This window comes from Papio anubis, chromosome X (genome assembly GCF_008728515.1).
Source record: "Papio anubis isolate 15944 chromosome X, Panubis1.0, whole genome shotgun sequence".
Lineage (NCBI taxonomy): Eukaryota > Metazoa > Chordata > Mammalia > Primates > Cercopithecidae > Papio > Papio anubis.
Window position 1 is genome coordinate 43,923,364 of NC_044996.1, and position 13,145 is coordinate 43,936,508.

Here is a 13,145-nt window from a genome sequence, read left to right on the forward strand (position 1 = left end):
GGATAGTATTTTAATTGCTTGTTTGAATATACTAATATTAGGGAATGTATCACTTTAACAGTTAATTCTTGGGAATTATAAATGGATGAACTACCTTGAAGTGAACTGCAGAGTGAATAACTTTGGTAGTGGACTCACTGCACTGGGACTAAAACCAAAGAACACCATTGCCATCTTCTGTGAGACCAGGGCCGAGTGGATGATTGCAGCACAGACCTGCTTTAAGTATAACTTTCCTCGTAAGTGCCTTGTGTTTTTGGAGCGGGGAGAGAAGAGTCTTTGCTTGCATGTGAAAATTGTTTTGAGATGCTTCTGTTTTCAGAGTAGGTGTTGTTTAGCCATTTTACACAGAAATTACATCCACAATACATTTTGTAATATTGCGGCTAAAAGATATCTGATAGCTGCTGTTAAATATAACTTGTAAGAACTAATATGGGAATTGGCAGCTTTAAGGGATATGATTTACACTTTTATTTTCCAATTGGAAATGAATTGTACCTGAAAGAGTTGGAGTTTGGGGGTATTTTTCAGGGATGATATACAAAGAGTAATGATTAAAAGAACAAAAAACCATTTCTTAGGATAATTCAAGTTCATTGCTACACTTTGAGACTTCTTATTTGACTTACTCCATTTTACATGTGAAATATGCATGTGACAACTGGAATTGGCATTAGCTATGTTAGAAAGTAAAATTGAGTATGTTTCTAATACTCAAGCGTTTGTTGTTGCCACTGTTTAAGAAGTAAATAATGTATTGTTCCATACTAAGTACTCCATTGTTTGTTGAATGAAATATAACACTGTAGGGTAGGATTGAAGAACTTAAATTTCAAACAAAAAATAGATAATATGAAAATGATCCCCTATGTACCCATTACCCACTTTCAACGATCAACAGCTTGTGAAAAGTGGCTATTTTTAACCACGTTGTTTCTAGTTACTAATCTAGAGCTGAATTTTCAGTTCTTTCTAAGTTTAGCAAATGCCCTTTGATTCCAACTGATCTTGGTTTAAGTTTATGTTATCTCTGGTGGCTCCTAAGGAGTAGATCTCCTTGATCTCTCTAATTAAGGTGTGGAGGTCACCAATCACATTGGACATTGGACTCACTAAAGCAGCTTCTTAGAAGGAGTAAGGACATTATCTGTGGCTGATCTTATGACTTAAGATCCTCAAGATTTTCAAGGACTTATCCATTCTTTGGAGGCTATGGCCAATGAAAGTGTGTATCAAGAGGAAGCTCTAGCTGGGCCAGTCTGACCTGAATTAAGAGTTCAGCCAGTACCAATTGGCCTTGAGCATCTTAATTGACAGATTTTTGATCAGCTGTGGCAGTGCGAGTGTTTCTGGGTTTCTTCAGGTTTAGGAAGTGAGAGTTCTGGGAATTTGTAAGGAAAACTTTGGGCTCCGAGGGAGTTTGAAGCAAGGTTGAAGGATGGTGACAGAGACTATGAAATCAAATTAAAATACACAATGTCTTTGTGTCTCTAAGTGTACCTATTATTAAAGACTGACTTCAATAATATCCATTTCTAATAGATGTTTATTACTTAATATTTCTGTTTATTTTTATTATGTAGTTGTGACTTTATATGCCACACTTGGCAAAGAAGCAGTAGTTCATGGGCTAAATGAATCTGAGGCTTCCTATCTGATTACCAGTGTTGAACTTCTGGAAAGTAAACTTAAGGTAAATATGAAATTTTCTTTTAATTCATGGTTGCATTGTCTGGCAGGACAGAAAAATATTCAGTAAGTGGATTTTTGTTGCAGGCTCAAATTTAATAGCTGGTTTTTTTCTTTCTGCCTAACAGACTGCATTGTTAGATATCAGTTGTGTAAAACATATCATTTATGTGGACAATAAGACTATCAATAAAGCAGAGTACCCGGAAGGTTTTGAGATTCACAGCATGCAATCAGTAGAAGAGTTGGGATCCAACCCAGAAAACTGTAAGTACAGCAGTAGAAACAATTTTATTTACCTATTCCAGGTTAGTTATTTCGGTAGGTTAGGGAAACAAGTGATATGAGTAAATCCACAAAAGTTCTTTGACTGCAAAAAAAAAGTTTAAAACTCTTTAAAAACCATCAAGACCATATATGATTAAGATTTTCCCTCCATTTCTCCTCAAAAAAAGTAAGTTAGTAAATTTCACTAAATGGTTGAGATGTAATCAGTGGTTCAGACTTTATGGCAGTTGCTGCCAAATGTTTCTTCATTTTTTAAATAACCCACTATAACCTTCCAATTTGGGCCTCATAAAAGAAAAATATTTCAGGCCTTCCATTCAGTAAACTTTCTGAAATAAATGCTTAATGCTAGTTATCTTAAGGATGTTTCAGAGGATGCAAAACTGTTTACCAAGATTAATGCTTGGATGTATTTTACCACTGAAGTGGTAGTTGGTATTTCATTTAAAGCAAGTAAGTGTACCTTGTAGCAAAATGTCAGTTGGCCATCAGGGCAGAGAGTTGAGGAAATTAATACTCCATTTGAAGAGTTTTCTTATCATGTTTAATGCGATGGTCATAATACCATACTATAATGAGGAAAGGATACATTTTTGCAGGAGAAAATGTTGGTCGAACCACTACTCAGCTTCTGAACATTTTACTGTTAGAGAATGAACATGCGTTTATAATAACAGGTATGGATTATAGCTTTCTGCCATGTGTCCAGAATGGCAGAGAGTCTGAGGTTTTACCCTGCTTGCTGGCAAACAGATGAGCCTGCAAAACTTCTTAGGGCCATAGACTTTTGGGTCTGAGATGAGGGACAGTTTTTTACTCACAACAATAGCAGTAGCCAGAGTATCATATCAACATTTGTGTCATAAGAGAGGAACTCTGAGCTTAAAGAGCCTGAATATCTTATTATCTTATTGTACTGGACAGTAAGCATGCCTGCTGTTTGCTCTGGGGAGAGACACTATCTCTTTGCAAATATCCTTGTAAAGATAGTCTGGAACAAAGTCAATGTCTCTGCTTGCAAGATGTGTGGAACATGAGACCCATAGAGAATTATTTCTCTACACCAGGTTGACCCTGTAAGACTGGGATAAACTTGACTGAAAAGTCCTGATTGGTAGGGATCAGTTGCAGTTCTGCTGATTCACCAAAGGGTGTTGGTAGCAAACTAAGGGGTCAGCAGTCTTCATAATTTTGTGTGAGCAATAATGTAATAGGCCACATATCCCGCTTAGTTCTACTCATCTCTGCAATAGATAGGATACATATGTTTTTGTGGTACAGACAGTTATTATGATGCCACTTTTTTGCATATTTACTTAAAAGTGGGCAGAAGCAAAGTATCACATTATGTGCTTAGATTAAGAATTTAGCTACTGCTGTTGCTTTGGTTAATCATCAGAGGAAATATGCAGTCCTTATTTGCTTGGTTTATAAACTATGACTGTATCTTTAAAAAGCATTAAAATTAGCCAGTTTAAGTGTAACTATCTTTGTTTCAGTGGTATAGCTCACTGTTTTAAAATAATTTTATTTTAATGTGTATAAAAATGTAAATAATTTGTGTAAAGATTTTAAAATCTGATAACCCTGTTAAACTTGTATTTAATTCTGATGATATATCTGTGGCTTCTTAGCCACTTTGGTATATTCTTGGAAGGAAAAGTGGTTACTAGGTTAGCACTATACACTGTCTTGAAAGTGGAAGCTCCAGGGTGCTGTTTAAAACTTATCACCTTCGAATTTTAGCATTGGAATCACCTTAAAGATCAGATCCAGTGGTTTTCAATCAGGGGCATATATGAGAATCACTTGTGGAGCTTCGTTCTATCCCAGACATATTGAATCTGAATTTTCAGAAAGGGGGTTCAGAAATAGTATTTTATTTAAGTTCTGCAGGTGATTCTGATACCCACTAGTGGTTAGTAACCACAATCTGTCCAACTGTCTTATTTTAGAGATGAGAAACTGAGGCCTAAGAAGTTTATACACAATACTCTGTCCTCCTGATACTCCAAAGTCCCAGAAATCTTTCTACGACATTGCTCTGTGTACAACACTGTGGAGAGGCAAAGCACAGACAGGGATTAGGTTAAACATCCAGAAAATGGGCCAAATTGAGTCCAAAATGCTCACTGTAACCAGAATTTGATAAACATTTTTGTTTTCTAGCCCAGGCTGGAGCACAGTGGTATGACCATAGATCACTATATCCTCAACCTGCTAGGCTCACCCAGTCCTCTTGCCTCATCCTCTTGAGTAGCAAGGACTGCAGGTGCATGCCACTGCATCCAGCTAACTTTTTTAGTTTTTGTAGAGACAGAGTCTTGCTATGTTGACCAGGCTGGTCTCGAAATCCAGGGCTCAAGGGGTCCATCCTCCTACCTTGGCCTCTCAAAGTACTAGGATTACAGGCATGAGCCACCTCACCCAGCTCATTTTGATGATTTAAAGCAAATGCTGTCTATTGATAGTTTATCATTATGCAAAATCTAAATATCGTATTATTGTTTAGTAATTTAACTTTTGAACTGAAGTAAATGTGGTGTTTTTCATTCATTCATTTAGTGGGCATTCCTCCAAGTAGACCAACGCCTTCAGACATGGCCATTGTTATGTATACTAGTGGTTCTACTGGCCGACCTAAGGGAGTGATGATGCATCATAGCAATTTGATAGCTGGAATGACAGGCCAATGTGAAAGAATACCTGGACTGGGGTAAGATAGTTCTTTAACTTTCTTCTTAGAAATCAGAGTTCATGTTCAGCATTCTCTAAACTCAATCTATATTAAAATGATAAAGTTCTTGGTATTTCTAACTTCAAATGCCTTTTCAAGAATGGTTAAAATATTTCTCTTATTTTGTTTTAGACCAAAGGACACATATATTGGCTACTTGCCTTTGGCTCATGTGCTAGAACTGACAGCAGAGATATCTTGCTTTACCTATGGCTGCAGGATTGGATATTCTTCTCCACTTACACTCTCTGACCAGGTGACAAACTTTTCATATTGGCATGATTATATGATGCTGCATAGTTTGGCTGAGAACATAATACTAGGACACGAGATATTTTAATTCAGCTAAAGCTTTCTCCTTGACATCAAAATAGCTTCCATGAACAATATGTAGCTATAGGAAATTACCCTGTGGATGTGTTAGCATTGCTTTAGCTATATATTTTTAAATTATTTCTTTTTTCTTTTCTTTTGCTCTGTCGCCTAGACTGGAGTGCAATGGTATGATCTTGGCTCACTGCAACCTTTGTCTCTCGGGTTCAAGCGATTCTCCTGCCTCAGCCTCCGGAGTAGCTGGGACTACAGGCGCCCACCACCACGCCCTGCTATGTTTTTGTATTTTTAGTAGAGATGGGGTTTCACCATGTTGACCAGGCTAGTCTCGAACTCCTGACCTCCAGTGATCCGCCCGTCTCAGCCTCCCAAAGTGCTGGGATTACAGGTGTGAGCCACTGCGCCCAGCCTTACAATTATTTCAGAATGAATAACTATTTTTATCTTTCTCTACTAGATTTTTACTCTTGAGAACTATGATAGAGAATATAAATACAGTGAGCCTTTTTGACACACTACCCAGGAGCATTGGTGGGTTTTCTGGGAGGACATATGTTAGGGTTTTGGCCCAGTTTTTCTGAGATTTTTCTGGAGCAGTGCTGTCTGATACAGTAGCCACTAGGCAGATATTTAAATAAAAATTAAGTAAAATTGAAAAAAAAAAATTCATTTGCTTTAGCCATATTTCAAGTGCTCAATAGCTAGGTGTGACCAATGGCTACCATATTAGGCAGCAAAGATAAAGAATATTTTTATCATCACAGAAAGTTCTATTGGTAAGGGCCGAGGCATCTCCAAAGGTAGTCTCAGCTCACCATACTAAGTTAGGATTCTTCCTTCTTCCTGTGGTTCATAGCAGAAATCCCAACAATGGGTGGGGCTAACTCATATATGTTATACCCATTTGAAATTACACACCTAATACTATTGTCCACAGTTCTGTTTTATGTCTTCTTTGGAATAGTTGCTGTAGAAAAGCTTCAACCAGGCATAGGGGGAAAAAAAAAGCCACTAAAGAAGCTGTGGGGTTCTGGATGCTGAAAGATAAAGCGAGTATAGATAGGTAGGAATGACTTGTCTATATGTGGCTCTGCTCCTTCAACACTGGGGGCCCAGCTGTTGTTTTTCAGACGCCCCGCCCCCCCACCCCCGGCAATGCTGCCTTTTGTTTGAGTCTCCATGGAGCATGGAGTTGGTAAGATATGTCCTTGGTGTTCACAGTTAGAAATTGTAATACTTTATTTGTAGAAATACCATTTTAGGGAAAGGCTAGATAGGTTGTATACTATTAAAACAAAAAATGTTAAATAGTTTTTTTTTTTGAACTTGAGATTCTAGTCACCTTTTTTTGTGTGTTTTTTTTTTTATGTATGACTCAAAGTGCACAAATATTAAGTGTACTGCTTGATTAGATTTAATAAGTATATATACATATAGACCTCTGTGATCATCACCATCTAGATTAGGAAAACAGAACATTTTCAATACCCGTGAATGTCCCTTGTGTCCCCTCCTAGTCATTACCACATTGGATTCTCTTTGAAAGAAGAATCCAGCCTCCTTTTAAAGTGGCTTTTTCTGTGAGAAAGCATTCTGTTCCAAACAACTCCTAGGTTTTTACTTTAAGAAACACAATCTTTGTATGACAGGGTGCTGCTGTGTTTGACTATACCACTCAGCTATAAATTCACACTTAAAATCTGCTAGAATAGTAATGGAATGAATAAATACACTATCCAGTTGATAAACAGAACTTGACCTAGTAAAATCAAAGTAGACCTATCAATAAGATTGAGGCTTAAACTCTAAAAAAAATTTAGTAAAATCTCTGATGATTATGTTTTATTGTCATGGGTTTTTCTTATGCTCAGAGACATTATCAAAATGTAGAAAACATTTCAGTAAACTTCGAGTATAATTTTTTTTCCCTTTGTGAATTTGGAAGCCGGGACTAGCCACTCTTTGATTTTTCACTGCCTTTCTGAGAACAATAGCCTCAGTGTGGGAAAGGAGGGACAGTTGGAGTCTGTTGCTGGTCTGACTTAATTCTTGCTGTCTCTTAGGCTAAGCTAGTACATTAGAAGCCTGTTCAGTAAAATTCACACCTACTTTTTAAATGAACTATTGTAAAGACTCTCAATCTTTAGGAATCTAAAACACAGGAACTTCCCTCACATAGGAAATCAGAAGGACGCAGGAGACTAGAAGCACCACATTTGGAGCCAACTGATGATAGCAATATTGTCATAACCAGGATTACTATGATCACAAGAAGACGAAATAACTGATAAAATTACTAAGTAAAAAAAACAAAGAAGGACTTCTTGTGGCTTCTGCTATCCTAGAACTGCTCTCTGTAGCAAGAACTGGTCAGTAGCATGCAGAGGGCAACTCTGACCTGAAGGACATGAGAGCCCATTTTGTCTCTGCAGAGCAGCCCTCCTGTGTGTGGTGTACCTGGTTTCTGTGTAGGTTTCCACTTGCAAATTTGCACATCCTTGCACACACGTAAAACAAGTTATTTTATCTCCTTTATCCATATTAAAGAAAAGTAGGAGAAAGGCAACTTAGTTCTATCAGGAGAACCATCCTCTATATGGCCAAGCTGGTAGTTCTTATGGATCACACTGCTTAACAGCTGGTTTTCTTCTTTCCTGTATTAGCAATGGCTAACGTGTGACAAACACCTAAACTTGCAGGCTAATGAACTGTGTTATAGCAGATTTTTATTTTTATCTTGCTTTTTCAGTGGGTTACTTTATCAACTTTTCTACCAACTGATCTAACATTTGAAATACCAAATTGTATTTATGTGTATAAGAAAGAAAGATAAAAAGAGAATATGTGCACATTTATGTATATATATGTGTATCTCTACTTTGTCCCTGGCAGTGTTCTCTGTATCTTACCAACTAGGGTATTACCAAATTAGAGTTTCAGTATGATGTTAATTGATGTTCATAGTAGTTTTCCTTTTTTTTTTTTTGAGATGGAGTCTCGCTCTGTCGCCCAGGCTGGAGTGCAGTGGCCAGATCTCAGCTCACTGCAAGCTCTGCCTCCCGGGTTTACGCCATTCTCTTGCCTCAGCCTCCTGAGTAGCTGGGACTACAGGCGCCCGCCACCTCACCTGGCTAGTTTTTTTTGTATTTTTTAGTAGAGACGGGGTTTCACCGTGTTAGCCAGGATGGTCTCGATCTCCTGACCTTGTGATCCGCCCGTCTCGGCCTCCCAAAGTGCTGGGATTATAGGCTTGAGCCACCACGCCCGGCCATATAGTCGTGTCTTTAAGATGTGGCTTTGCCTATTGGTTAATCAAAGAAAGTTAAAATCACCTTCAAGTTTGTTTTAGTGTTATATCTGTCTTAATCAATTTTTTTTTGAAAATGTAGTAGTAGTCTGTGCTGTATTTGATAGTGTGTTATTAATAAGAATGTTTGATTCATCAAAATATCCCATTCTCTTCTTATCCTGGATCAAGGTTTCTCCTCTAAGGAAGGTGAAATGTGCTAGAAGCAGTTATCTGTAGCACTAAAGTACTTACACTTGAGACTTGTAGGTTATGATAGTTGTTAACAGATAATCACAGAGCAATAACAGCTCAAATTCCATGTGTAACTTCTATATTTGTTATTGATACTTGAATTACAACATGTTTTGTTAAGGTTGGTTTTCCTGATCATATTTACTTTTTCTTTAATGTAGTCCAGCAAAATTAAAAAAGGAAGCAAAGGAGACTGTACTGTACTGAAGCCCACACTTATGGCTGCTGTTCCGGTGAGTACAGAATATGAATATGAGCATAAGAGGATCGTTTATTTAATTTATTGCTCGTACTTGGACCTTTTAAAAAGTAATACTCTTAGATATGTCTACATTTTAAAATAATTTTACCTTGTTGAAATCATAGCAAATATGTTCATTAAAATCTTAGGTACCGTACTGGGGAAGACAAAATGGCAAGCTTTTGAAATGTATGCCTGTTTGAGTTTGCTGATACATGAAAATTAGGTGATGAAAATGACCTAGTTCAGATTACCTACTGTGAGAATTGGTCAGACCATTTTAAGATAGAACATACTCTAAAGACCATCTTGTTTAATCTCTTAATTTAAAAAATGAGGAAACTTTAAGCCATCCTAGGGAGCTGAAGAATCATATACAAGGTCGAGGATCTAAGCCCTCCCAACCCTCTTACGGTGATTAAGTAAACTGAAAATTGGAGAGAGCTCCCAAAGGAAAAATGTTTAATTCTATATATTCAGAATCCTCATGTGAAATACTGCCTTAAAAACAAAAAACAACAAGATGTTACATTTTATAGCCTTGTAATGATGAATTTTGAAACATTTAACACCATGTTTCAGATTTGTGTAATCAAGTATCTTCTAGCTTTTTTATGCTTCAGAAATTCCAGAAAGACTGTGTGTCGCTACTGCTTATATTATGATCAGACTTGAAATCTTATCCCAGTATCTTTCACAGAATTACTATGGTATATGGAAAGTCTGAGATTAGATAAGAAAGTATTCAGTCCAGATTTTTCTGAGAATTATAGATGGAAGATACTTTATGGTCGTTTTAGCTTCTAATAGCAAAATTACCAAATAACAAAGAAGTAGAATAGGTCAGAGAAGACTTTGTCTTTTTATTTAGAGGTTCTGTATAATTCATAAAGTTTTCAAACAGAAAGAAGAGGCTTCGGACTAAAACCATAATATAAAGTTGCTAATAATAGCTAGTGCAGTGCTTCCTATGTGCTAGGTAGGCACTGTGCGAAATGCCTTAGATAAATGATCTCACTTAATTCTAAGACTGCAAGGTGGGCCCTGTTACCCCTATCTTACAAAGAAGGAAAGTTGCCCCAAAGCCACACAGCTCATAGGTGATGGCATCAATGTTTGAACTCCACCAATCTGATACTGGTGGAGTATCAGTCTACCAGTCTTCTTAACCACTATGGCTGTCTATTTAGGACTGTTGTATGTTCTTGTTATTATTTCATTTTGGAAAACAATACATTGGCTTTATTATCTAGCATACAGAATTCCGTAGCAAACCTTATCAGATAACATAGGAAGAGGTAAGGGCTGAGGTGTTAAAGAAGTAATCTCCAGTAATGGGATGGCTGGGTCAAATGGTATTTCTAGTTCTAGATCCCTGAGGAATCGCCACACTGTCTTCCGCAATGGTTGAATTAGTTTACAGTCCCACCAACAGTGTAAAAGTCTTCCTGTTTCTCCACATCCTCTCCAGTACCTGTTGTTTCCTGACTTTTTAATGATCACTATTCTAACTGGTGTAAAGACACATGCACACGAATGTTTATTGTGGCACTATTCACAATAGCAAAGACTTGGAACCAACCCAAATGTCCGTCAGTGACAGACTGGATTAAGAAAGTGTGGCACATATACACCATGGAATACTGTGCAGCCATAAAAAAAGGATGAGTTCGTGTCCTTTGTAGGGACATGGATGAAGCTGGAAACCATTCTCAGCAAACTATCGCAAGGACAAAAAACCAAACACTGCGTGTTCTCACTCATAGGTGGGAATTGAACAATGAGAACACTTGGACACGGGAAGGGGAACATCACACACCGGGGCCTGTTGTGCGGTGCAGGGATGGAGGAGCTATAGCATTAGGAGATATACCTAATGTAAGTGACTAGTTAATGGGTGCAGCACACCAACATGGCACATGTATACATATGTAACAAACCTGCGTATTGTGCACATGTGCCCTAGAACTTAAAGTATAATAAAATAAATAAATAAATAATAATAAAAAAGAAGTGATCCCCGATTTTGGGCCTGAAGGATAAGCACAGTTAACACATAGGCTGCTTATCCTCTAACTGCCCGTTGTCTGTTCTTCCCTGCTTTACTTTGTGTCTTGAGGGGCTACATTCTATGCACGAATTACCAGTGCGTCCTTGCCTTATGACTTCTGGTTGGGTTTGGCCAATTGGAGGCCCTCATGAGAGATCAGAGGGCAGAAAGAGAGAGAGTCTGCACACTTATTACCTTTGCTCCTTTCCTGCTGGGCTGCAAATTTTAGCAGTTGTCAGGAGACTCTGTTGGTTAGTCTCCTTCCCATTGTTTGTAACCAGGTCTTTCCTGTGGCTAGAGTCCTCATCCAGGTTCCAATGACACTTTTCTTATTTCTTGAGGCCTTGAGATAGTAAATGGTCTCCTATGTTGCTAGTCCATTGGCACCTCATCAAATATTATCGGGTTTCCTTTTTAGCTCCTCCTATTTCTCCAGAAATAGGCCATTTAAAAGAAATACACTTTTTATTGAGAATTATTTTTGGTAGAGTCTGTTATTTGAGTTTGTTTCTTTCCTGGGTCAGAATGAAAGATTGATTGAATACTATAACATTCACAATGAGAATTCAGAATAAGTCACTACTTATCAGCTGTGGCTCCATTGAACATCATGTAATGTTAGGTTGAGATAAAGGGTGACTTAATGTGCTAACCATAAACTCTGCCAACATGTTACAACTGTGTTATGTTCCTTACTCATCAAGGCCTTGCCTAAGTCTATGATTAATACCCAGTGCTGGAAAGAACAGTAGACATGGTTCTCACACATCTGTCTCATTCCCAAGCCCCTGCCCCCGCTCCCCTCCCCCCACCCCACCCCCCTTTTTAAAGATCTCATATGCTTTTTAAGAAGGATGGTTACAGGATGTTCAAGTCCTGCTAGGGAATGATTGGGGATTCTGTCACAGATGTAGAGAAATATTTCAGTTATATAGTAGTGACTCCTCTTGTGGAAATGGAGAAAACAATATTGTACCATGCTTGAGTGCTATGTAATGGTAACTTTTTTTTTTTTTTTTTTTTTTTGAGACAGAGTCTTGCTCTATCACCCAGGCTAGAGTGCAGTGGTGTGATATCGGCTCACTGCAACCTCCGCCTCCCAGGTTCAAGCGATTCTCCTGCCTCAGCCTCCTGAGTAGCTGGGATTACAGGCGCCTGCCACCGCGCCCGGCTAATTTTTGTATTTTTAGTAGAGACGGGGTTTCACCATCTTGGCCAGGCTGGTCTCGAACTCCTGACCTCACGATTCACCCGCCTGGGCCTCCCAAAGTGCTGGGATTACAGGCGTGAGCCACCGCGCCTGACCTGTGGTAACCTTTTTAAGGGATGGTTCTGCTGTCTTCATTTGTGAGTGGCTCTGTTCTAATATTAAAAGAACTGCCCATTAAGTTATTCATTATAGCATACCTTAATTTGTACTGATAATTGATATTTTAAGTATTTGGAAACACGTATTTATAAACAGGTGTGCTTTATGTAATAATTCTTGTTAATTTGTGTTAAATAATTTCAAGATAACATCATTTAGTGGTAGTCTGGGCTCTTTGGTTTTTTGTTTGTTTTGTATTAACCTTGGAGTCAATATGTCTTAAACCTGGTCCTACCTCCAGTTTTTCAAGTTTGTATGAGCAAGAATCATGTTCTTTGCTTCTGTTAAAATGTAATAGAAATGCTTAAACTATAGATACTTAGGATTTTAAGAAACTAATGCTTTCTGCCATGCTGTAAGAAGATTACAAAGTTGTAGTAAAAAAAGAGAAAAGCATCATGAATAGATTCAACATAGGTATTTTGGTACTGTTTGACAATAAGTGAATATATTGTAACAAAGAGATTTCTTTTTTTTTTTTTTTTTTTTGGTGACAGCTGAGTAAATTCTCTAAACTCGAGCTAACATTTCTTAAAAATGTAGATTAACTTGGCCGGGCGCGGTGGCTCACGCCTGTAATCCCAGCACTTTGGGAGGCCAAGGCGGGCAGATCACGGGGTCAGGGAATCGAGACCAGCCTGGCTAACACAGTGAAACCCTGTTCTACTAAAAACACAAAAAATTTAGCTGGGTGTGGTGGTGGGGGCCAGTAGTCCCAGCTACTGGGGAGGCTGAGGCAGGAGAATGGCATGAACCCAGGAGGTGGAGCTTGCAGTGAGCCGAGATCCTGCCACTGTACTCCAGCCTGGGCAACAGAGTGAGACTCCATCTCAAAAAAAAAAAAAAAAAAAAAAAAAAATTAGATTAACTTAATGTATAGAACTAAAGAAACCC

The 13,145-nt window shown here is 38.2% G+C and overlaps 1 protein-coding gene across 7 annotated transcripts in view; it reads left to right on the forward strand.

The window, feature by feature from the left end:
- Positions 1–13,145, forward strand: part of ACSL4 (acyl-CoA synthetase long chain family member 4) — an 83,625-nt gene that overhangs the window by 49,893 nt on the left and 20,587 nt on the right. For all 7 annotated transcript variants that reach the window (XM_031660972.1, XM_031660970.1, XM_031660968.1 and 4 more), the window contains 6 exons: positions 62–239; positions 1,587–1,696; positions 1,821–1,959; positions 4,546–4,696; positions 4,850–4,973; positions 8,753–8,824. In XM_031660972.1, coding sequence (XP_031516832.1) covers positions 62–239; positions 1,587–1,696; positions 1,821–1,959; positions 4,546–4,696; positions 4,850–4,973; positions 8,753–8,824 — 774 coding nt within the window. The remainder of the gene's footprint in view (positions 1–61; positions 240–1,586; positions 1,697–1,820; positions 1,960–4,545; positions 4,697–4,849; positions 4,974–8,752; positions 8,825–13,145) is intronic.